At 36.0% G+C, this 25,325-nt stretch overlaps 1 protein-coding gene across 1 annotated transcript in view; it reads left to right on the top strand.

The window, feature by feature from the left end:
* METTL15 (methyltransferase like 15) overlaps window positions 1–25,325 on the top strand; it is a 60,459-nt gene continuing 35,134 nt past the window's right edge. The window contains exons 1-2 of the mRNA XM_026041241.1: window positions 1–11; window positions 1,476–1,755. Of these exons, the coding sequence (XP_025897026.1) occupies window positions 1,492–1,755 (264 nt within the window). The 5' untranslated portion in view covers window positions 1–11; window positions 1,476–1,491. The remainder of the gene's footprint in view (window positions 12–1,475; window positions 1,756–25,325) is intronic.

Here is a 25,325-nt window from a genome sequence, read left to right as displayed (position 1 = left end):
GGCGCGCTAAGGTACGCGGCGCAGTGGGGAGGCAGAGCGGGAGCGTCGCCGCCTGCGCGGTGGGGCCCGTGGGGCGGAGAGCGGCGGGATCCCGCGGGGGAGGCGGCTCCGCACCTGCTGTGGAGCGATAACCGCTGTGAGCGAGGGGTTAGAAACCGCCGAGGTTAAACGTCCCTCCGGAGGCTCGTGGTATCCCGTGCCAGCGCGCGAGCCCCTAGAGCGTCCTTCCCGCCTCTTTTTCCCTTATTCCTACGGTAATCCCAGCTGRGGGGCTGCGGTTCCTCGCGGGGACTGCCCGTTCGCGGCTGGAACGCAGCGCGGGCCCTAAAACCGCGAKTGAAGGGCGCGCAACGCCCCGGGGGCGCTTTACGTGCCGCGGGCGAGCCTAACTTGGCAGAAACGGTGACTCGGCACTTTCCTGGCGCCGCGGGCCAAAGGGACAACCCCCCGCCAGCCGAATCGGGGGAAAACACCAAAAAACGCGGAAGATGAGTGACGTTTGGCAGCCGCTGGTGTTTTAAATGCACTGTGGTGTATTTTCTAGTAGCCGTTATATAAAAGTTGGCAACTTTACCGCATGGCAYGAGCGAGTGTGAAGGGTAATATGCAAGATTTCAACTCCAAAAAGAACCATAGTAAACTTGTTAAGGAGGTATTACTATTACCTGTGCTGAATTAACCTTTTTTTGATAGGGCAAACTTTGTTTAGTATGGTATTTTGCTAGTGGGTCACTGACTTCTCTTTCTCATCACTCAGGCATGGTGTGTGTGGGGGGGGTGAACCCGTTCTCAAGTATTTGAAAGGAGTCCTTTAAAAAACCCTTTCCTATAGTCAGCAGTTGTGAAATTCCCAGGGACCTGTCAGGTTCAGTTCCTGTTTCAGTTAGCAATAGCAGTCGGAGTTAGCAGTTCTGTTTTTGAGGATTCCTGCCTTTGTGTATTTTTAATGGCTAGACATGATGTGTGATAAAGATAGTATATTTACTATGCGTCTCTTAATTGTAGCGCTATGTAAATATAGTACTATTTTAAAACTGCTTGAGGTGTTTCGTTTGCCAATTTCTGTTTTAATTTAAAATATGGGGAATTTGGCAACCCGAGTGCGACTGTAGAATACAAATATATTGTTGTCTCTAGTGAAAGAAATAGGAACCTCCTGGAAGCAGAGTTAGTCTTTTATTTGCAATTAATTTGATTGCTCTTGTTTAATACCATCAACTCTAGAACTTTATAATTCTGTTAAAGGCCAAGCGGAGCAAAAGGAAGGTGCTTGTAAAAAGAAAATCATTTTGACTTTAATATGATTGATGTGTAGATGGCCTTGAAATTTATAAAAACAGTCTAAAGAAAGATTCTGTTGACTATTCTGTTTTCTGTTGATGTGATTTTTCTATGGAACCTCCTTTTTTCTAATATATGAGCATACTATTTTAAATGTGTTCTAAAATAATTCTGAATATTTACTCTTCTTCTAGATTGATCAAGTCCAAAATGCTATCTCGGTGCCTGTGCAAAGTTTTGCACAAATCCTTGCTTCTAYGCAACTTAGAGCTGAGCTCGATAAATACAGTTATTTCCACCAGAAGGATCCATTCTTCAGTAAAACCATTTTCTGATTGTGAGTTAACTGAAGAAACCAAACAAAAACATGAAACTGAAGAGTTGCTTCAGGGTGCAGAGAACAATTCTGAAAGATTGCATATACCAGTGATGGTGGAGGAAGTCGTTAATTTCTTATCCCCACAGCCTGGCCAGGTGAGTTAAATGATAACAGCTGTGATTGAGCAGCAGTCCTGAATACACTGCCCAGAGTTGGGGGAGTAAAGGAGCACTCTTAAAACATGTTTTGTACTTCTAAWTTGATATGCTAATCTTTTTTTATTATTTTTCGTAAAGACTAGAGTTGTTGTTTGTATACGTGGATCATAAAGTAAATATTATTTGCTAAAACTGCAAGTAAGTACTTATATTTATCACTTTTGTGCTAGTCTTTCTGGATTGCTTTTGTGCCTGTTAAGGGTTGTGTTAATTACTAGCAGTAGAAGGGAGTTCTCAWATGTAGTTAGGCAATTGATTTATGAGCCACTTTCTCCCTGTTTGTGTARAGAATTCTAAGTGTGGGTACTTATGTTCTTGCATGCATCTTACTGTTGAAGATACTCAAATTAGTGAAATATGTACTGAACTTTGAGTTCAATTTTCTCTGGAGTTGGGAATGAACTTTTCCACATTAAATGAATGCATAAATTAAGACATTATATGTAAAGTAGCTTTTCAGTTCTGTARGTTTGTACTTTAATGAGGATTAAGCAGGCTGGTGCTAGGGGGGAAAGAGACTAATTCTTTAACTGTGATGGTGGTTTTAAAAAAAACTTGTAGGGGAAGGGAATCTTGCAAGAATAATTCCATTCCTGATTATTAACTGTAGGCGCTAATTTTTTATTGTCACTGAAGGGACTTTTTGAGAAATTTAAATAAGAACTTAGGAATGCAAAATGGTTTATTAGCAGGACTGGATTTTAAGTTTTGATCATGACTAGTAATTATCTCAGTTTTCAGGTCTCTCTGCTTTTGTGAGCTTTTCTAAGCTAATAATGGGCCACTAGTCTCTGACATGGGGCAGTTGAGAATGTATTATTTTGGACAGAGACCTTTCTAACCACTAAACTGTGGCTAATCTGTGTAATAACATTGGCCGAGATGTATTTGAATATCTTTATGTAACTTGAAATAGTTTCAATGAATGCTTCCTCATTAATGGCTTAGCTTTGAAAATGAGTGTTGAGCTATTATTCATAGAATAGCACCTTTTTATTTCTCTGTGATTTTAATGTTAAATGCTAATTGGTAAGACTGTTTCTGTTTTGAGGACAAAGCCAGCCATATATTTAATTTTAAAACTTTTTGAAGTCTGCAGTTTTGAAAGTAAGCCATATGCAAAAGAGTACGGTGTGTTGTTTAGGTAGGATGGGAAAGATGACGAAATATGGTTGATGCCTACCTGTAATGTGTTGATGTGGTTTTGCTTTCCTGATTTCTTTCCTTGTACTTCATAGAGGTTGCTGTACTCAACTTTAACAAGATTTTTTTCTTCATTATGAAAAAGTTGATTTGGACCTTTATTTCCTGTAGTCTTGTAAGATAAGGAGTTGCCACTATAGAGAAAATCCAATTAGAAGGCTAACATTCTCCCTGTGATTTTTGTCAATGAAAGGGATTTCCTTTTTACCTATAGGGATTCCCAATAAAGTAAATTATATTATGAGTCACAGCTGATATCAAGATATTAGTACCCCCTGTTGGTTATTCTTGTTGGATGTCTCTTTTGCAGAATCAGTTTGTCGGAGATTTAAGCAATAATATTTCCACTTACCTTTGAGTTTCCTTTTATTGCTTTAGTGCTTATTTCTACAAAGTCTCTGTGGTGGTGATTTCTTGGAAGCACATTGTAGATTTTTTTTACCCATCTATTTCACTTCTCAATGAAAGTTCTGCAGAAATCCACACACAAGAAATTTCTTCTTTTAACTTTACTGTGTTGACTAAGCTACATCATAGTTTTCTCAGTCTTCCAGTATTTTTTTATGCAACCTTGATAGCAGTTTTTGCACTTGTCTGGGTGGCTTAAACTTTATTTGTTCTTGTGAGCTTTACAGGTAGTGTAGCTTTTCAGAATTAATGTCTTTGTCCTTCATAACCACACTTCCCTTATTTTCACCCTGCTTTTTCCTAACTTTTCCCTTGCCTCATTCACTTGCCTTTTAATTAATGTCTTGGACATCATACAGCTACAATGAAAAAGGATTTTACTAGCAGTCAATTCTAATATGAATGCCAGAAGAGGAAACTTTGGAGCTTTAATTATCCTTATCAGGGTCTTATAACTAAGTTTCTTACAAGTTCCACGTCTGTAGGAAGCTATTTTTATTACTGCTGCAGCATAAACAACATAAACACATACGCACTGTCTAGAATAAGAACTAGTATACCATAATCAGATTTAAGGAGTAAAATTGTAATCTGGAAGCACGTGTGGATTTGTAGTGTGACAGTCTAGAATAGAAGGGAATGGAGATCTAGTAAGTTCTAGGTGTATTGCTTGGTTTATGATAAGGTCTTCAAACTTTCTTTTATGTCTCTGAGTTGAATAGGTGGTCAAAGTTGTGGTAAGAATGAATGACAAGACTGATACCTTCTATCTGTTTTTAAGTGATTCATCAAAAAGTTGATGCCAAATGCTCCTTTTAGTTAATTAACTGGTAAAAACCATACAGTTAATTTCCTCAAGCAGATATTACATCATATCTTCTTAAGTTAGTGGGGATTCTGAAAGCATCTTCTTCGGTCCTTTGTAGAATTATTTGGATTTTTTTCTCTCCAGCTTTCACTGAGAGGCTGTCCTCTTTCTTTTAGAAGTAATATGTAAGGAATTTTGAGGTTTTAGAAAGAGGCACGTACTTAAATACATCCAATTTTGCTGTGATTTTTCCTTTCAGTTTTCTGGGTATGTATTCCAGTGTTCTCAGCAGCTACTGTCTTCATGCATCCAAATGTCAAATGAAAGATTCTTTTTGATCTGAGAGAGTATAAGCATGAGCCTTCCCCAATAACAGGAGGAAATACAGACTTTGCTCATGGAGGTTTCACGTTGGACTTTGACCACTGAAGTGTTGCATGAGGTCTGCATTTAGTTTGAAGACAATAGTCTTTCACCCACTCAAGATCTGTTGCCACTCTTGAATGTTTTTGATCTGGAGTATAGTAATTTCCTGTTACTCAGTGCTAGTTAGACATGTGCTATGTGACACTTAAAGAAGCTGAGATAGACTGCTGGTGTGCAAAAAGCTTGGTCTGTTCTTCTGATCTTATCCTCATAGTTACTTTATATCCTTATACATATGTCTTTTTACCTCCCCTTTATACGGAATGCAAGCTCTTTGCAGAAATAAGCTTCCTTTGTGCACTAGGACTGTAGAAGTCCTGCAGAGTGGACTTCTATTTTGAGAGAAGGATTTGCAAATACCATGGTATATAAATAGTTATGTGGCCATGTACTTATTATAACAATTCCAAAGCCATCTGCAAGTAATTATGACTGGAATTTACACTAAAGGTTCTCAAAGTCTGAATGGCCAGCAGAGTTTGCAGAATAAAGAGAAACTTGAAAAGGGACCTGGAAAAATGGACTCTTGAATTCTCAAGTTGTATGCAATATTATGTATTGTGCAACAAGTGAAATCCCAGAATGCCAAGCTAAATGCTGAAACGGATGTTTTGGAAAGGCACAACACCCTATGGACAGAGTAATTGCTTATATTATTTTAATCTATTTAAGTTATAAAATGAAAGTGGGTTCAGTGGCATAAAGCAAGTGATTCAGATTATTTTTATATTATAGTAATAGCTGCCTGTTTTGATTTCCTATTAAATATATATTTTCTGCCTGCAAATTGTGAAATTAATTTTCTGACACACCAGCACAGTGATTTATACTGTGATGGATGAAAGTAAGAAAAATGTTGTAAAAGTTGGAGGGTGGGGGGAAAAGGCAGTAAGTTAATGTGGAGAAATTCTGAAGATATTCTGGAAATTACAGGGCATAGTTACTGGCAGGGGAGGTATGTATGAGAGGTGTTTCAGCAGATCCTATTTGGTCATTACTGTTTTGTCTGATTGCTTGGTAGTGTGTATTGTAAATTTCCAAAGGGACTAGGTAGGTTTCATGCTGCAGCTGTGCAAGGGGAGGGATAGTAAAAAGTTTGTAAATTGTATGTATACAAAATGTATCTGGTTTTTGCATTGTGGAAGAGGAAACTTGCTACATTGAATCTCATTGAAGAGTATTGTTTTAAATGTTTAGCTACAATTATATATAAAAGGAATTGTTTTAAGCTGGTGTAGAAGATAGGTTGTCAAAATGAAAGTGTGATGTTTTGACTAAGATAATTCCTCAAATACCTTGTTTTTATTAAGAGTAATAATATCTGTGTTATGGAAAGTGGTATGGAATGGGGATTTGGCAAACCAGATCACTGTTTTCATTTGGTCTTTAACTTATAATTGGTTCTTAACCAATTGGTCCCTGCTGTGAAGAGCAATTGAGCTAAGCAGATAACGGGAGGAATGAATGTCATCTTCCAAAGTGGTGGCAGCAAATGTCATRTGTGTTCTACAGTTTCTAGGGCAGTGAATTACATCATGAGATGAGAAAGAAAGGAAGTTTCTCAGTTTTCTGTCTTGTCGTGAGTCCTGAAAAAACAAGGATAATATATTCCTTCATGACAGACTGATTAAAACGTATGATTTATTTCAGATTAGATTGTGATTGTACCAGTGAATGAGAAATACTCATATATTCTATGTGGAAAATGAGAAGACATTAGCAAGACATGGTCAAGAGTTTACCTCAGAGTTAAATTTAAGGGACTTATTTAAGTTAATTTAAGGGACTTATTTTTCCTCTAGGGACCAAAGTGTAACTCAAAAACTTGAGGGTGAAAAATGAGTAAGCTGGTGACTACAGCTGCATGGGGGAGAATCTTTGGGTTATAGTTCTTAGACATGCACTAGACCTCTTCCTCTTCCCATCTGAGCATGACTCTCCAGAGGCAAATCTGACTGTTATCCTCAGCAACAAGACATGACTGCTCTTCCCAAATTCATTCTGCTTCTTYCTCTGTTGCCAGAGAGGAAGGGAAACCTGCAGCTGCTTCCTCCAAAGAGGCCAGCAAGGGAATTTGTTCTGTCTACTGAGAGCAACTGTGCAGAGGCACCAGATTTCGTTTTATGGTAACACCGAGCTAGCTCGCTGTTATCCTTCTATCTCATAACAAATGATAGTGCTTCAGGAGACTATTTAAGACTTTGTGTTATAATAAAGCAAGATTCAGTGCTTTTGGGTGACTCAGCTTGTAATGACGCTGTGTATGCTCTCCTTTTCTGTTGTGACAGCATTAGTCTTTGCACCTCTTGGGGAAAACTAATAAAATTCACCAGAAAGTAATCTCAGCCCTTTAAATTTTAACTTGAGTGAGACTGTGATTCCAGAAAGGGTGATAATTAATATATGTAGCTGCTCATTTCCTCCCCATCTAGTAATGTGTGCCTTATTTAGTCAGCCTTTTGGCTGAGTTTTCGTACTAAATATTTGAATTCTAGTTTGCAAACAGGAATACAGACTTCTACCCTGCAAAATATTACTGGGAGTTTAAGATCATGTCAGGAATACAGGAAATAGCTGCATTTTTTTCTTATTCTATTGTTTCATTTATGATAATCCTGTTTTAGGTAGCTCTTTTTGCAGAGTTGCTCTGATAATTTAGGTGTTAGTTATTTAGAGGTTGAACTGCAAATTAGCAGGTACATGCAAATGTGTGGTCTGTCTTTTAAGGGTTTCTTTAGTGTCTGCTGGTGCTCAGTGACTTGTGAGAAGGCTCTTTGATAGCTTCAAACCTTGAAATCAACCAATGTTTCAGATTATAACTTTGAATAATGATTTTTTTCTTCCATAACGTAAAATTGCTGTATGCATCTGGCAGTCAGGACCTATGGAAAGTGTGTACATAGGCTTTTTTAAGGTTGTATATCTATAAATATTAAAGAATGAATTAGATTTGCTGTTGTGCCTGTGTAAAATTTTCATTGTATCTTCAGTATCTCCCTTGTTATAACCCAAGAAAGAAGTTTGTTCTGAGACAGCTGAGGAAATCATCTCTGTCTTGCTACATCTAGTGATTAGCTGAAATCATGGAGATTTAAATTTTAATTTCCTATCAAAATGTTAATAATGGCCTGCTTGAGTCATAATGTCATAAATTTAATTACAGACAACATAACTCTTAGAAATGAGTAAATATGGAATGAGCCTACTGATGTGCAGCCTAACAGAGCAGTGAAGGCAGTTAGTGTTTCTTTCCTTGCTCCCCTTCTCCCAGTTTTGAGAGGAAAGTGGGGAAAGGGCTCAGATATATTTAGTTGTTTCAAGGAAATTGGGTCCCATTCATCTTTCCAGAAGTTTTTCTTATTCAAATGATGGGTGTCAAGTTTTCTACTATGCAATGAATGTCGCTTTGCAGGCAGGAGAGGGTCTGGGTCACAGCCGGTTGCTTCTGGATGTGGAAAGTCCTGAAGTTTTGCTGGTTAATAGACTCCTGCCAGGCTTCTGCAAAGGAGCTGCAGGTGACTGAGAAGCCTGTAAGGTCTTTTAGGAGAAATTGCAGATGGCTTTTGATAGAGTATTCCAGCATTTTCTGTAGATGCAAGATCTGAAATGAAGACATTCAGGCTTGGATAATAAGAAAGCAAAACAACACAGCAGGTAAATGGCTTTTGTGTTGGCACTTCGATACCAGAAATGTTTTAAATAAAGAAATATCTTGCCTTTGAATTGCTATTTCATATTTAGCTGTAGTCAGGAATTCCAAACTCCATGAGGGAAATAAAATATTACATTTCTAACAACTTTTTTTCCTGCTGTATAGGATGATGTAGAAATTGATATAAAATGCAAGTGAGTGTTATGCTTGAGTATTTGTCCATAATCTGAGAGACAGTGAGCTGTACAGCAGTATAATTTAGCAGTAGTCTCTAATAATGTACCAATGAAATGAATTTGGAAAAATGGTTAATAACAGTATAATGTTGAATTACCAAATATGCTGTTTGAAAATTATTTTCTATTTTAATGCACCATTCTTTGTGAGAAGTTTTCCTAAAAATGCCAAGAATTTATTTTTTTTTAACCATATAAATTACTGGTGTAGACAATCTTTTGTCTTTCATAATCTCTCAAAGATGCCCTCATATAATGTACTTCCGGAAAAAAATGCAGTCCACTTAGTCCTGCTGTCAGTGTTTTTAACTTCTAGCTTTTGTATAGATGAGAAGTTTTGTACAATGTACAAGTAATAGGGAAAGTTTCTCACTTGCAACTAAAACATTCTTTTCTGTCTTTTTCTTTCACTTACAGAAGTGCTGTATAGAATAATATGCTGCTATTAGCAAGAGCATAGACCATTTTTTTTTTTGTATTTACATTCTAGAAGTTAAAGTCCTGAGGCATAAGACTTTTTATCCTTATTAATTACTGTCAAGTTTACTGCTTGTACCTGAGCAGAGTTCCACTTAGTGCTGTAGGAGCTGTAGTGCTGTATGACTGACTGTAGAATGTGTCTCGTTATGTATTTTGGATCGCTGTAATTGGCATCACTTTTTTGATAGTAAGTGCAAAGTTCTCAAAGGTTTGGTTTAGCTTCTGCATTTTAGTTTTTTGAGCTTCTCCTGTAGGCAAACGTGGGTTGACTGCTTTGAATCTAGAAGGTAACTTGAACCAATTTATTCACAGATGGTTTTTATTCTCCAGAAGTTTCATTTTGTATTCACTTTTCAATATCAAATAATTTTCTGTTACAACATTCTGGTATTTTGTTTCTGTTTAAAACTGGAATGATATTAGAATATCTACTAAAATACTAAGTTGGGTTTCATTCTAGGAATTCTTCATAGGAGTTATGGAATATGAAGTACAGCTTTTTCCAGGATTGGATGTAGGACCTTCAGATTTTCTAGGTGTCTATATTTAGTGTGTATCTTTATATATTTATAAAAATACTTAATTGAGTGCCTGTATTCTGTATGCTTTAAAAAAAAAATTAAGGATCAAATAGATACCTTTTAGCATAAAAACGTCTGGTTAACCTTATGAAGCTGAACATTTTTTAAAAGTTTTAAATTTTTGTAAGACAGAGGAAAGACATTTTGAGTATGCTTAAGACTAAATAGTACTTGCTACTAGGTTGTGAGAATATAAAAAGATGCTGATAACTCTAGAATATCTCAGGAGATTGTCTTTGACCTCTCATTTTCTTAGTTCTAGGACAATTTATTTGCAGAGAGAAAAGCTGCATATAAGTTTTCATGGCTTCTAACTGTAATTTAAAAGTATGTTTGTTTTATTTAGGGAAATACTAAAACCCAGCCTTTCTCTAAGTAGAGTTCTGTACAAATCTGTTCTGAACCCATGAATAACCGGTTTTTATAACATGTCACACTGTGCAGAAAGTTTTTTTAACGATCTATTTGATTTAAAATAATTGTAAAAGCGTTGCCTTTTGACAGTCATGTAAAATAAGTATGCTGCCTTAATTTTCATGCATTTAGCAGGAATCAGAGGCAAATAATTAGATACTTGAGCAAAAAAAGGAAGAAAATTGTTGCTCTGCAGGGTTTGCCTATGCATACATCAAATAGGACATAAGTGGTAGATGGAATAAACAGGTTGGGGATAAGTTTTGAGGCTAAAATGACTTTGAAGCATGAGCAAAAGCCAAATCTTGAGCAAAGAAAAAAATACTTAGAATTGAGAAGTGCCATCACTAAAAAACATAGATATTTGCATAGCAGTTAATTGGGTAGGTAGATAGACTTGAAAGTCAAGATAATTCTTTAGACCGTGTTAAATGAAGCTGCATGTCTTTCAGCTTAACATGAGCCGTGTTCTTTTGAGAGATGTCTTTTTTAAATTTTTTTTCTAGAAGTAGTAAATGCTCCCTCAGAGAGCAGGAGGGCTTGTAGCAACTTTCTGTTTTCTTATGGATAATTCTTTTACTTTTTGGTGACTGAGGGCCTAATGCCATGAATAGAAATATATGACCACAAGTCAATATTTATTTGATAAATATTGTTACTGTCTGATGGTTCTAGATTGATAACTTTTCAAGTACTTTAAGTTCTGGCAGATTCTATTCTGTCAACCAGCCAGATTACTGCTGTCAAGTTTGAATGAGTTGAGATGTATGTAGTTTGTTTAGGGAGAATTCTTTTTTCCATCAAAAATTTTCTAGATAATTGTTTAGCAGGATTGAATCTGTAAACAAGTACCAAGAAAAGGCAGATATATGGCACAGTGACCTCTTATAAGTGGGGAAAAATGAATATTGAAAAGGCTTTGTTAGTAGAAAATAAACCATTAATTTTTGAAGTAGGAAAATCTTGACCAGAACTTTCACTTCATTATTTTTTAGAATTGCAGTACTTTTTTCTTTTTCAGAAGACTTTCTAGTATAGATACTATGTAACACTAACAGGACCTAATATTTTCTACCTTCCTTTTGCGTAGAGCATTTGGATAATGTTGATTTGAACGATTGTAATGATTTGAGGAGCTATAAAAGATTGCAAACTCATGGAGATTATTCTCTCATGCTGTCATAGTCTTGCTGGATTTCTGTTTTTGAGGAATTTGAGATACTGTCATATAACCAAGTTCTTTTTTAGTTTCTTTTTTGATGGGTTGTATTAAATTTCAGTTTTTACAAATAAGTAGATTTATTCAGAAGGTGTTTTGAGCATAGCTCATTTCGCTTCTTATTGAGGCATTTTTATAGATTAGACCAATTTGTTTTGATGCAAGTTGCATGTCTTGGTTCCAGGTACCTTCCTCATCTGTTCTACAGTAAACGGACCGATTGCTCCCTCTGAAGTGACAGCATCGGAATGGGAGCTGAGAACAGGAGGCCCCCCTCCATTTCTGGAATCCTGTGCTTAACGTCTTAAGACGTAGTATTCCGAAAGAATACCTGGGGGAGCAAGTCTTAGCTTTAAATCTACTTGACATTGAAAGGTTTTGAAGGTTCATGAGAATGCTGTAAGGTCTCTTGCCCAGAGTGGTCCTCCTGTTATTTTACTCTTAGTTATTCTCCAATTTAAGAATACTTGCACTACTTAATGCACTAATGAAATTCCTAGTTTTAATATCAAGGCAAACATTTTTTACTGAGCCTAGGAAAAGGGCTGAAGACTTTTTATCATTCTACCTAGCAGTCTGCAGCGTCAGCTGAAGACCTTCTGACACAAAAATTTTAGTCCTCAATTGTTAAATTGGTCAGGACTCTCAAAGTGTCAGAAAATAGAATGTTTCAATGAAAAATGGTAGGTATCTTATTCACCGTTAATGGCACCACTCAAGCAGCTTGTAAAGAGGCAAGTTGAAAATGTGGTATTTGGCTTTCAAACTGTACAAAGCTTTACTGGTGTTTTGATTTCTGAGTTAATTCTATTTTGGATAAATATTCAAACTCTTGAAATTCTCTCTCCTTTTAATACCTATTGAACGTTGTGTCAGTATGTACTTCTGGTCATCTAAATTTAACATGACTCTTGCTAAGAAGGTCAATGAAACTCCTTTCCTTTTGATCTTGCATCCTTGTGGGTGCCTGGATAGTTCTTCAGTAAGAAAAGTTTGGCTGGATGACTCAGTGCACTGAGTCATAGGCAGCATGAAGCCTGTAGTGCTGTAGACTAACTAATTGGTAACAGTCTCAAATTTAATTAAAGCACAGTTGTCAGCTCTGTTACTGATTGACATCCCACTGAAGTATTTTGTTTTTGGCAACTTGCATTAATTGTTCTCTGCTGCTAAAATTTGTATTTTTTAAGATTTTTTTGTTGGACAGACCTATTGTCATCATCCTTTTTATCCTTTTTATGTTTTTCTTATGCCATTCACATTTAGTTCCTCCCTTAAGTCACAAATTCTGTATTTTTTACTCTGCTGGTAAATTTGCAGGTATTTAGAGTCCTCTGAGGATTTAAATTTTATTTATGAACTGTTCTCTAAGCACTTTTTTCTCTTCCCCAAATATTGTAAATATGCAGAATTGCTTACAGGTCAAATTAATGGTTTTGTATCTGTTTTGAATGTACTTGCAGATGACACTCCCAGTATGGATGGCTTTTCCATATTCATCTTGTTTTAGAGTAACGTGTGGCTCTATCCCAGTATCTGCTGGCAGCTGCAGATAATGGCAGTAGTTTCCAGTATCACTGAAATTTTTCTTCTTCCTCTTGTACAATTTCTTCATGAATGTTTATTACTTGGACTCCTAGAGGAGTACCATGGCAAGTGCTGCATTGGGGGATTTTTTCCAAACTTTTTCATCAAGGGAAAAATCCAGTCTTGAGAGAAAAATAGGTTTGTTTTTATGCTCTGCAGTTTAAAAAAAAAAAAAAAAAAAGCCAGCTCTATGCAGGCTTTCTACTTGCTGTGATACTTATGTGAAACCTTGATTGGATCACAGGCTGCTTTGCTACTGAGTTTCTTTTCAATTCTTTGGGATAAATTTGTAGAAATTTCAGAAATCATCTATGCCATATCAGGATATAGTAAGTGCAGGAGGTGGGATTGTGAGGAAGAGATTTCTCCTCCTAGAGTCCTGAGAAAGAGTCAAGATTTTTTCATTGTCTTTCTATCTTAACCACTTTTTCCTCTCTCCTAACCTATGTAGATGTAAAGATCTTGTAAGACCTCCAGTAGCTCAGCAGTGGTTCAGACCTAAGTGTTAATGATTGGGTATCCAGACTGTCAGTGTCTGACAGTAACTGATAAGGATTATATGTTGAAAATATATATAACATAATGATTATAGGAAGGGGGATTATGCTTAGAATGACCTTTAAGCTTCTGGCCGTGAGTACTTTAAGGACGGGAGGAGGAGATGGGCATGTAATATCCACTGGTGTCTACTTTCTTCGTAGGTTTGATTAATCTCATTTAGAAATGTGTCCCATCTTGGCTCCCCCAGTGTGGGATCTGTAGTTTCAGCATTTGCATAAGCACTTTATTTGTTTTAACTTAATGCCCATTAATACTGTTGGGTTCCCCAAGCTCTTGTGTTTTGAGCTATAGTGAATCATACCATCTGTCACAGCTGTTTCAAAGCCACTTTAATAGTTCTCCACAGAAAATAAACTTGAACCTGTGGGCATTAGATTGGACCAAAGAGATGTACCTTACGGGATTCCTTTTTTTCCTTTTGGATCTTTCTGTCCTCATCTGAGCCCAGTTTCAATTGAAGCAGCAGCAACTGAAGGTGCTGTGCATTTTCCTGAATGCCCAGTGGTGGTAAGGCCTGTTTTTTTTCCCCATGTAATTCAATAAAGCAGATAAGTGACATATTTTTAGCTTGCCTCCTGTAGGTATTGACATTTTGCATGTTAGTCTGTGGTTTTGGTTTCTTCTGTTAAGTAGATTACTTGTACAAATTTTGCAGCACTTGCTGCTTCTACTCGGATAAGGGGGAAAAAACCCCACCATTAAATGGAGTCAGAAACACATTTCTTGAAGTGTTTTTTAGTCTCTTGGCTACTAGTAGACAATAACTAGAGAATTAAGACTGAATTTCAGCAAACATTATGCAGAAGTTCTCTCCTGTTGACCTGAGTCTATTGAGTGGGCAGGAGTAAATGGCAGAGCCTGGCAGAACTGGCGTTTAGAAAATCCAACTGATAAAATTTAATACCTATTGAAGCATGAAACAGAAGATGTTAAGATACCAGTTTTAGAGTAATTCCAGAGGCTATAATAATATAATTTAATAAACAATCCATGAGTTACACATGGAAACACATTCTTAATCCAGTGATCTTAATGGTTTTGTAAAAAGTTTTCCAAACTAAATTTGGAAATATCTTTTTTTTTCAGGGAGCCAGATCATTTGCATTAGGTTTTGTCTATTCAAATAGTACATTAAATTAGATGACTATAAAAGCAAAGGAGTGGAATGCAAGGCACAAATTACCAAAATTGACCTGGCGGTCATTGTAAGCACTTCTAAAATGTTGTACCAGACACTTAATGTTGTAAGACTAATGGCATGTGTGGTTCTTGTGGAAGATGTTTGTCTTGGAAAACTTGAAAACTTATTACTTGGTGGATTTGTTGGAATCATTGGGTTTTGGTGCCTGTGGTTAAGCAAGAACAAGAATTAATGATGAAAACATAATGTTGCTGTTCAAACACACTTGATAAATGTCTTTCAGTGGTAGGCTTTTTCCTGCTTGATTTTATTGATGGTATTCGCCACCTTGAAATGTGTTGTAAATGTGGTGTAAATCTTTTCCAATCACATGCAGTGCTTCCAATCTTTCCAAGCTTCCTTAAATGACCTACTCATACGTGTAAAACAGTGCTATATGTAGTGGATATGTACATTATTATGGTGAAAAGTCACTTTTATTTTTAAATTGCCAATTGTGACTGTGCTGTAGTGACAAAATCATATCTCTCCTTCTTTGCATTACTTTTAAAGCAGCTCATGCAACTGAGGCAGTAGCAGTTCGACTTTATTTTTTAATCAGTGAAAATGCTCAAGTCCTTACTTGCAAGGGCCAATTTGTATGCTTACATTTACCTATGTCTGTGACCCGCTCTAGCTTCCATCGATCTTGCCAATAGCTCCTGTCTTTCCTGTCTCTATGATCCTAAACGAGACATTATGGAAAGAGCAAGCTCTTTCCTTTTAATTGTCCCCTTTTTTGTTCAGTGCTCCTTAAACTGATTTTACGTTGTCATGTGAGAAATAGTTTCTGGGGGTAAAGTTGAGGGAAATATAATACAAATGGGTAATGCACGAGCTGTAGGTTAGTAATGGGTTTTTCTTTAAGTAACAGAAGTGTGAACCTCCTTTCCCTCTATGTACTGTTTGGGAAATAAATAGCATTAATTTGGAGTTAATTTTTTTTAGCTTTATGAATCTATAGCCTAAGATGAGTGAAATAAGGCAAATCCACTGCTAGTTAAGAGCTAGAGCTGTTAGCTGTAGAGTGTGAGAGTTAGTGCAGAGTGAGTGAGGGTCAGCAGCGATCGCTCTGAAGCGCGGACGAGCAGAAGGAAGTTTCTGCACTAGGTGCGGTGGTGAGGGCGAGATCCTCACGGAGATTTTGGTGGCTCAGGAAGAGCATATTCAAACTCATGATTGCTCTTGAACCTTCTTTTCCACCTAGACAGCGTTTGGTTGGAAATAGAGGACAAAACTAACAACTATCAAACTAGTAAAACCGCCTAATTGTTCAAACTGTTTCTGAGACCACTCAGCGTTCTAAATATTAACCCATAATGTTAAACCCTCAGTAGCCTTTTGGAGCTTGGTGAAACTAAGTCGAAAGATAAATATGTGTTTAACTGCTTTGCTCTGAGGGGAATGATTACTAATGTGTGTAATTACATGAAATTGCTACTGTTATCTGCATAGTCTTTCCTTCTGTCACATTCATTTGTTTAATCATGTCTTAACTTAGAGTGCTTTGCATGTATTTCCGTACATCTCATAAAGCAAAAGGGTTTTTGCTAATGGTAACATCTTTGGCTTCTGTAGTAAATAATCATGGCTCACAAGCACCATTTTAGCACGATTGAGTAGAACTAGTTCATTTTCAGGCCATAAATAATAGACAAAGAACAGCAAGAAGCTTTTTCTCCAGCTTTTAACAATTAAAGCTCTCTCGCTTTCCATGCATTGTTACGTATTTTTTTAAAAGAGATTTTTACAGACTAGAGTGTATTAACTAGCACTGCTTCTGTTTGATGTGTTTTAAACAAATGCTGCGTTAGATATGCTTGAGACAACTGCTGCATATGTTAACGTGTGTTAATTTGGGCAAAGTCACTCTATGCTTTTTGTTTTAGCCCATAAGAATCACCAGGTGAGCCAAACTAACCCTTGCTTTTGTTACACGATCCTGCAGGTAGTGCTGAGGTCATGAACAGAGCGCTGGCAGCGCATGGAGGCGGCCTTGGGATGCTGCCTTCTCCTCTTGCCAGCTTTGGATGAGGACTTAACGATAGTATCTGCAATATCATGTCAAAACACAATTAGTGTAATAGCTTCAATATAGAATATAATTTATCTTGTTCTTAATGTGCCGTTTATTCTTTTTGTAGTAGGTAAAAATCCAGAGTCAACTTGAATAATCTAGAGACTTGCCACTGTTTTCAGTGTGTTTTCAGCACTGCATGTTGTATTATCTAAGCAAGGTAATTAAGCATGGTGTCTGCCTTAGGAACTGAAGGAACAGCTGTTAGGAATACAGACTACAGTCACATGCTTGTTTTCAGTGACGAATGTCAACACTTCAAACACTTCAGGCATGTTTTATTACTATAATTACATGTTGCTGATTAAGACTTCTTATATTGCTATCGAACCAGCTGCAGAATTGAAACAAGAGGTTGTAAGTTCCTGGTATTAAATTTCGTGCTCTAAATAGCATAGTAGGTCCTTTCTGTAATCAGTGAATTATGTGAAAAAATTATAGTTATACAGGACTTTTATCCTCGTTATTTTTGCTTGCTTTAAGTGACAGGCCTTTTTTTTTTCCTCATGGTCAGTATTGTATTTTCATTATTATATTAATGCAATAAGGAGTATTCAAGTAAATGATAATTTATATTATTCTCACTAGGAATTTGAACTCATATTTGTGGTAGGAAATTAATCAGGTTTTAATTGCCCATGAGTCTGAAATGTGCTCCTCTTGTAAAGCTGATCTCACATAAATATAAATCAGTAACTGCCTGTTCTTTAATTATGTATTAGTGTATTGTACCAGCATACTAGATGAGAGTATGAGAATCTCAAGTTACGAGGTATTCGAGGTCATTAAATCTTCTCTTCTCGGCAAAGTTTAGTAACAATGCATTTCTAATTACTGAGAAATGTACTGTGTTTGTGTTGCTTGCTTTAGAGAGCTGTGCTGAGCTAGGATACCACAATCTTTCACTTCATAAATAACTCCATGGAAATTTTTGGCAACAAGGAAAACAATTGCTGTAAGCACTTAAAAGTACGAAAACAATTTTTAAAAAGTCATTATAAATATCATAAAATTTCTAATTTTTTACATTAAAGTATTTCAAAATTATTACAACTTTTAGTATTTTTTAATGTTTTTAATACTTCTGTTATGTCATATGTGCATGGCTTAGTTCTGCTATGATATGAAAATGTGTACTTTTTTCATGGAAATGTAAGTTAGGTGCCTTTGTCTACCACTTTACAGTTAACCTTATTCATTCTTGAACAGATTACTTTTGCTAAAAGGTACTATGAAACTTGTAGGAAGCATTCTGAGCCATAGAGAAGAACCAAAGCAAAGTTATTTGCAAAAATATCTTTTTTTTTTTTTTAGTAGATAGAACCAACTTTATGTTGTAAACCATAGGACTTGGACGTACAAACAGTTGCTGCAGTGAATGTTAGGATAAACTTTGGTTCCTTTTGTGGAAAAACTTGTGGATCCTTTTTGTGCCGTGGTGCAAATATGTAGGATTTAAGTTTGAGTTACCTCTAAGTAGTATCATGAATAGGGCTAGTGGTCTAACTGACAGAATTACATCTTTTGGTGCAATTTGAACTCTTGTATTCGTCTATGTGATTTGTTTGGAGAGTAAGTAGTCTTAAGAGGGATGGAACAAGGACTTATTTTTCAACACAAGATGACATTATTTTCAAAAATAGTTCAATAACATGGCATGCCACAACTTTTAATGAGCCAGCCCATTCACAGACATAATTAGCTGACATTCAGTACAAAGTTATAGGCAACAACCAAGGTTTGGAGACACCAAAAACCCTTGTTTCTTCCCTTCATTTTCCACGTTCAAGGTGTTCCAGACTATAGCAGGGTGTTTGGCTTCTGAAGACAACTCCTTGACCATATTACCTGCGGCACAGTCCGTGCTTCCAGGTAGAAAGTCTCTTTCTCTGACGTCCAATGCCCCTTCTGCAGTATGTGAAGTCAGCTTGGTGCTTCTGTTAGGGGGAGGCTATTTCTTCAAAGAGCAGAAAATTCTACTTGATGGGTTAACATGAATTGATATGATGAATTATTATGTTGTACAACTGCTCAGACTCAAAGTCATTAGCAACCTTCCCTACTTATTGGCTACATGGATTAGGAGCAAGAGAGTCAGGGTAAACGTAAACCCAAAGAACGTGCAGGTTCCAGGCCACGTACTCTCATCCTATCACAGTTTGGTCAAGTCACCTTTGCAACACACTGTCAAGCACTCAAGCAGGGCAAAATTTGTCTTTATACAAGAGTAGAGCATCTGCTTTGCAAGTCCTGGCATGTGAATTGCCTTAAAAGGTATGTTAAAAATGGTGACGTGTAAAATTCATTAGCAATCTGCTTGTCTATGGGTCTCGTGGATGTGTGGATCAGCTTCCTTGGTGGTTGTACGTATTAAAGCTTGGCCATTTCATCTGAATGTGCAGTTTGTTCTTCAATTCTTTCTTCCAAAATGATCAGTAGTAGCATGGAGAAACTTTTAAAATAATTTCTAGTCTTATTGGTTTTCCCAGCCCCAAATGTGGACCACTACTTTGGATGGATCTTTTTTCTTGTGTTAGAATCATCGCTGTTAAACCTATTTGTTACGCTTGGCTATTAATTCAGTATTTAGTGCTAACAAAACTTTGAATTGTTTCAGGAGAGAGTTCTATACTTAATCTGACATTGCCTACCAGTACAAGCTGCAGGCAACTTTGAAGAAAATGTGCTTTCCTTCATGTACAGTTAGATGGCCAAGCAGCAGACGGGAAGGCCAAAAAAGGATTTTACTGCATTACGTATACTGAGTGGAGACTTAAGAAGTCCTAGCTTTGGGAGAAAGACAGAATATGACTCCTTTGATTCATAAATGGTTTTTAATTTTATCCAAGTAAAACTTTTCTTTGTTGGCAGGATGTGCAGAGTGCTAATGACCCCCTCAGAAACTTCGAATCTATTCTACTTTGTACCCTAATTGCTAAAAACAGTTTAAAAAAAAAAAATCTAAATTACAGGCTTCCTGTGAGCTTTATCCCATTCTAGTGTAGTAGTGAATTGCTCATATCCTGAGCAGGAAGCAAATAGTCTGTAGGCCTGACCTTTTCAAATAAATACTGATCTTGGGACTAGAACAATGTCATTTTAGTTCACTGGTAACATAAAGGCTGATAGTATGTTGTGTTTAAGTGAACATGTCCCAACTCCAGTAATTCTTAGCATTCCTATGTTTGAGACAAAGGATAAATAGCAGGCTTAGCTGAGCTGGAGCTCGATGTTGTTTTGAAGGTGCCTGTTGATTAAGAAATGTGATGCATAGCCTGAATATGCGTGACAAATTGCTTTTATGTAAAGAGAAAAGAATAGGTGTAGGCTATGGAATATGGGATTCATTTGCCATTCAGCTGAGCCTCAGCTTTCTGGAGAGCAGAGTTAATTCTGTTAATCCTATGGCAAATTCCTCTATGGGGGCGTGTGTGTTTTGAAAACAAAATAACCATAAAGAAATTTTATAGCTTACACTTGAACCATGAATTAGAAAATGAAAGGGTCAAGTTGGTAGGACGACAATATCATCTTCCCTGAATACGCCTTATGGTAAAGACTTCTACTTCATGATAACATTTTTCAGAGTATTTAAGTCTGTGTCGTGTCTGCACTCGTAGGTTCTTAGATCTAACTTTTTTGTGTGGATTGTCTCATGGGGACATATGGATTTTTTTGTTTATTTTTTTCCCCTTATGAAATGAAAATTCTGTGATACGCTTCATGGAAAACTTAATGTTACTGTCTGGGACTAACCTTAGCATAAGCTGCATCACAAATAACCTGTTAGTTTGAATACATGCTTGTACAGTTAAAAACATTCACCCTCATGTTAAGTTTCCAATATTAAGTTTCCAATATTTGTTTTTAATAAGTTTTAGTAAAGTTGTAGTACTGTATTAACTAGTAACTTTAGTACTTTAGTGAAGTTTTTAGTAAGTTCAAATACTAAGAATACTAATGCTAAGAAGAGTGGTCAGAGAGGGAGAAGGCAGACAATTGCTGAGCTACTACTCAGCAAAAAGTTAATGACTTTGTTAAAGTTATTGAAATAAAGATGATAGATTATATTGCTCATTGAAAAATAGTGTGTACTTAAAATATATGCATATTTAAAAAAATATCTTCTGCCTAAAATCAGTCAGTGGAAAATGTTATATGAAATGATACCAGTAGGAGAGATTAGTTTAATGAAGTTGAGAGTTATTCTGTTCAACAGCTTCATTCATAATGTAGTTGAGTTTGTAGCCTGTCTGTAATTGATAAACTCATCCTTTTATTTCAGCCAAATAGGATTAGGAAAAATAAATATTCTATTTTTCAATAAGACTTTTTTCCAAGAGAACACCATCTAATAATTAAGTTTTTAAATAAAATTACAGTAGCACCCTAAAACCAAATTGAGTACGTATTAATACATTTAACAGAAAGACCATTATTAATGATTATTTATGTGCATTGCAAGGCAACAGTTGTTATCTATTGATAGGAAAGCTGTCTGGGCGATGTATGCACACTATGTTTTTAAGCATATTGCTCTAAACAGAGCTGTAAATTGAGTCCAGGCGTGAACTTCGGCTGACAGGAAAAGGACTCCATATGTCTTTCAGACGAAAAGTGATCCCACTTCCATTAGGCTCTTTTAAATAGATTGTTTGTTACCATAATAAGATGTTCCAAAGTCAGCACCGCCATTTTGGATTGGTCTGTGTAACTGAGCTGGTGTAAGTGACTTAGCCTGTGTGTGACTGCAACAGTGAGGCAACTAAGAGCTTTTTTTTCTTTGAATATGTGAAGTTTTGAAATTCATGTTGTTCATTTTATCCTTACATAAATCTTTTCAGAATGGTAACGTCAGATATTTGCACTAAAGAAAAACAAATTCTTTTGTTTACACCTCTTGACCATCAAAATTTGTTTAGACTTCTAAGTAATGAATAACATAAAATAGTGCCTAAAATAAAACCTTATGTAAAGAGATTGGAGATTCCTTCTGCGTTCTCTTCCAAAGTTATGCTTTTACAATGCTTGTTAAAGTTATTTAAATTTAGCGTACTGGCTTTTACTTTCATTTTCTGGACTGCGTTGTTCAGAACATGTATTAGAAAAAGCAACTAGAAAAAACAATTGCTTCTGAATTTAGTTTTAATTTTCCATTATAGTTGGTATGTGTATATAAAAATATATATTGCATAAATAAGCATTCTTATATGCATAGACATGTAGGTATTTCTGTATGTATATGCACACATGGTTTAATTTGCTGATGGGGAGTAAGGTTAAATTTAGTTTTCAGAGACAATTTTAAAATTTGGACAAAATGAAATAGTGTAATTCTGAACTGACTTAAAAGGCTAATTATATTACTCTGATATAAAATGAACTATATAGTTGTTTGAACTATAAAAAAACTGCGTAGTTTTGTTGTGTGTATGCATACACACGTTGCATGTCTATATTGCATATATTATGCTTAAAAATGAAGGGAGTGTTTGTTTATAGGAAGCTATTGATCATTGTGTTATATCCCTGAAACTAATATGCATTGCATTGCTGCATGTTGTAAATGGCAAATTTATTTCAATTAGGATAGATACTGTGTCTTGTGAAGTCTTTTTCTTCTTTACCTGCTTGGTCAGCTGTCTTGATGAACATGTTCATGTTCCTTAATTTTAAATTGTTGCTTTTCAAAGATGCATAGTAATGTCATATGTGATTTGTATGATGTAGACTTTAAGTAGGGAAAAAAAATCCAAGTCATTTACAAGTCATATTTTGTTACATCGCAAATTATCTGAATACCTGGTAGAAAGATTTGAATTAATTGCTTGTAGCTTAATTCCAGTAGGTCTCATAGTTTCAATAGCACCAAGTCTTTTCCCATCCTCTATACTATTGATCACGTGTATTTTGAGATGAAAGCTATTTTTCTCATGCACTGAAATTTTGTTTTCTATTGAAATTCAGAAAATGATTTTCAATAGGGCGAGCCGTAAGTAACAACTGATGAGAACAAATAATTAAATCTGACAAGAAAGACAATAACAAAAATAATTGTAATGTTAAGACCCTTAATAGCGGTGTTTGCCATCAGGGCCTGACAGAAGCCACAACCTCGCATGCTCAGTCCTGCCCGTTGGATGGAATAGGATTTGCTGGGTTCCCCTGTGTTTGCACCATTCTCCTTTCTAGTATCCCCAAGTTCGGTAGCATTTTTTTTGAAGAGATATATTTTTCTTCATTTTAGTATCATTTTTAGGTTCATATTTGTGATTTTTTTTCTATATTGAAACCATAGGTTCAGGGAGGTTAATATTAATAAGGCCAGCGCTCAGCAGAAATCTTCAATTTTTAGTTAGTGGACTTGAGCTTTGGGGAAAGGAAGAAAAGTTCACAAAATTGAGAACCTTCTTCCTTCTGATGCAGTCTTGAAATAGGTGCCCAAACAGTAGTCTATATTTTATATGAAGAACTATTTTTTAATGTAATCTATGATTAGCTGTGAAAGAATATAGTGGTATTGTAAATAGTAGTATACTTAGCAGATCGAAGTAAGTAGTATACTTAGCAGATCGAAAAAAAATCATTGCTAGAAGAAAAATAGATTTTTCTCTCTCCCCTGCCTCACACTTTTCACAAGTTGTTTGTTCTCCTTTCATGTATATGACAATTCTTGTACACGAACAATGTATTAAAATTCTATGTGATGGTAAAATCAGGATGTTTGCACAAGAGGTCAAATATATTTGTTTAATGCACTTTGAGTTGATATTTGAAGAATGAAGGTAAGTGGAGAACAAGTTGTGAGGAGACAATGAACAATTTCTGTTCTGAATAACAAGGAAATTTAGACCACAAGTGTTAACAGTTTAGAGAGAATGACTCATAGTAATAGCAGTAGAATGAAGAGGACAAAGTCATGCAATTTGTTAGTGAACTTATGGCTATTTTCTTAGTGATATAACTTTTTATGATAAAACTTTTCTATTCCTGAGTATGTGATGTTTCCTATGCACCTACTTGCTAATGGTGCCTGGCAATGTAATAGTAAGTATTTGTTAGTGTTAATAAGCATTGCAGTTCAAAACACAAGGGTAGTAGTAATACTTTCTGTTTACAAGAGGATGCTCTTATTTATTGCAAATGTAGAAGCTGTCATGTGGCAGTTGCTGACTTGTCCTCCCATTAAGAAAGACTGGAAAAAGCTAGAAGAAAAAATATGAGCCCATCTTGATTGGATTTGAACACGCTAGTAAACAGTGACCTCAGTACCATGCAAGTGTGTCATTGTGCTTATCAAAATACCATTTCTCCTTGTGTACTTGTTTTTGTTAGGGTCTCCAGTGTAACGGTATGCCAAAGTAAATTACTGTTACTTTGATGTTTGAGATCTCAATTGCATGAAAGTCTTTCTTCATTTCATTTTTCTTTCTTCAGGCGATGGATCTCAACTGTTTTTGGTAATTCTGACGAGCGCGGTAGGTGGGCAGGACGGGTTTGCCGCTGGATAATTGTTCTTTTCTTTTTCTTGCTAAGTTGGTTTCAAATAAATCAGTATTTTGGTATTTTCTGCGACATCTGCTTTAAACCTCTAAAAAGTAGAAAGAGTGACATTTGCTGTCAAAATGAATGTTCTGCAAGCTAATGGCCTGGCATTATTCCCTTTGTTAGCATTACCAGCTATTATTTACTACTTCAAAGTACCCACATAGAGGTACTATAGTAAAAGAAAGCTTATGCAAGCTGGTCATACCTATTTATAACAATACAGCGTCTGAGCAACATTTATTTTTATATACCTAAATCAAGGTTTGCAGAAAGTCCCTGTGAGTGCTTTCATGGACAAGAAATGCGCAGTGTCTTTCTCTTTGATTTCCCCAAACGAGAACTGAGAAGCGCTTTCCCAAGGCTCAAGTGAGAGGCACAGTATCAGTTTCAAAGATGCAGCAAAAATTGAAGAGAACCTGTGATGACTTCATAATTTAGGGAGAAAAAAAGAATTTCCCTTCTTTTGGATTATATGATAAGCAGTGTTTTCTCTTAAAACTACATTTGAATCATCAGTATGCGACTGCTTGCCTAGGCAAATATGCAAGTAGAGTTAGTCCTGTATTTATAGAGATCATATTTCGTGCCTGTTGCATTAGGATGACTTTCCCAGCTTGGTTTACCATTCTATTTGACTGATGTTAGAGCTTTCTTAATTGTCATCCTGCTTCTTCGCATTTACTGTATGAGCCCCATAAGTAGATATTGCCATTAATGAGTTTATAGTTTCACTGAGTGCTATTCTGTACTTTTAGCCAGTCCTTACCAGTAGAGGAAATATATTTTAATGTTTATATGTGTTGTGTGGGTTTTTGTTGAAGTGGTTAAAAACTGTTGGGCTAAAAAAAAAAAAAAAAAAAAAAAATTACATGCAGTACAAAATTGTTTGAGAGGTTTTTGGAATTTTGAGTTTGTTTCAATTTTATACTCATTATTTTGATATATAATAAAACAAAAGAATTGCTAAAACTGTCGAGTATACTGGAAGAAATTTTACGTGGACTGTAGTGGTAAGGAGAATTAGAGTTGACTTTGGTAGTAAGTTTTTGGTAGTATCAAGTTTTTAAAAGGCCTTCATTAGGAGGTATGTTTTCAGTGAACTCATATAGAAAAATAAAATGTACTTG

This window comes from Nothoprocta perdicaria, unplaced genomic scaffold (genome assembly GCF_003342845.1).
Source record: "Nothoprocta perdicaria isolate Ctin4 unplaced genomic scaffold, notPer1 scaffold_28, whole genome shotgun sequence".
Classification (NCBI taxonomy): Eukaryota; Metazoa; Chordata; class Aves; order Tinamiformes; family Tinamidae; genus Nothoprocta; species Nothoprocta perdicaria.
Note: the sequence above shows the minus strand (reverse complement) of the source record. Positions and strands in the feature narration are given on the sequence as shown.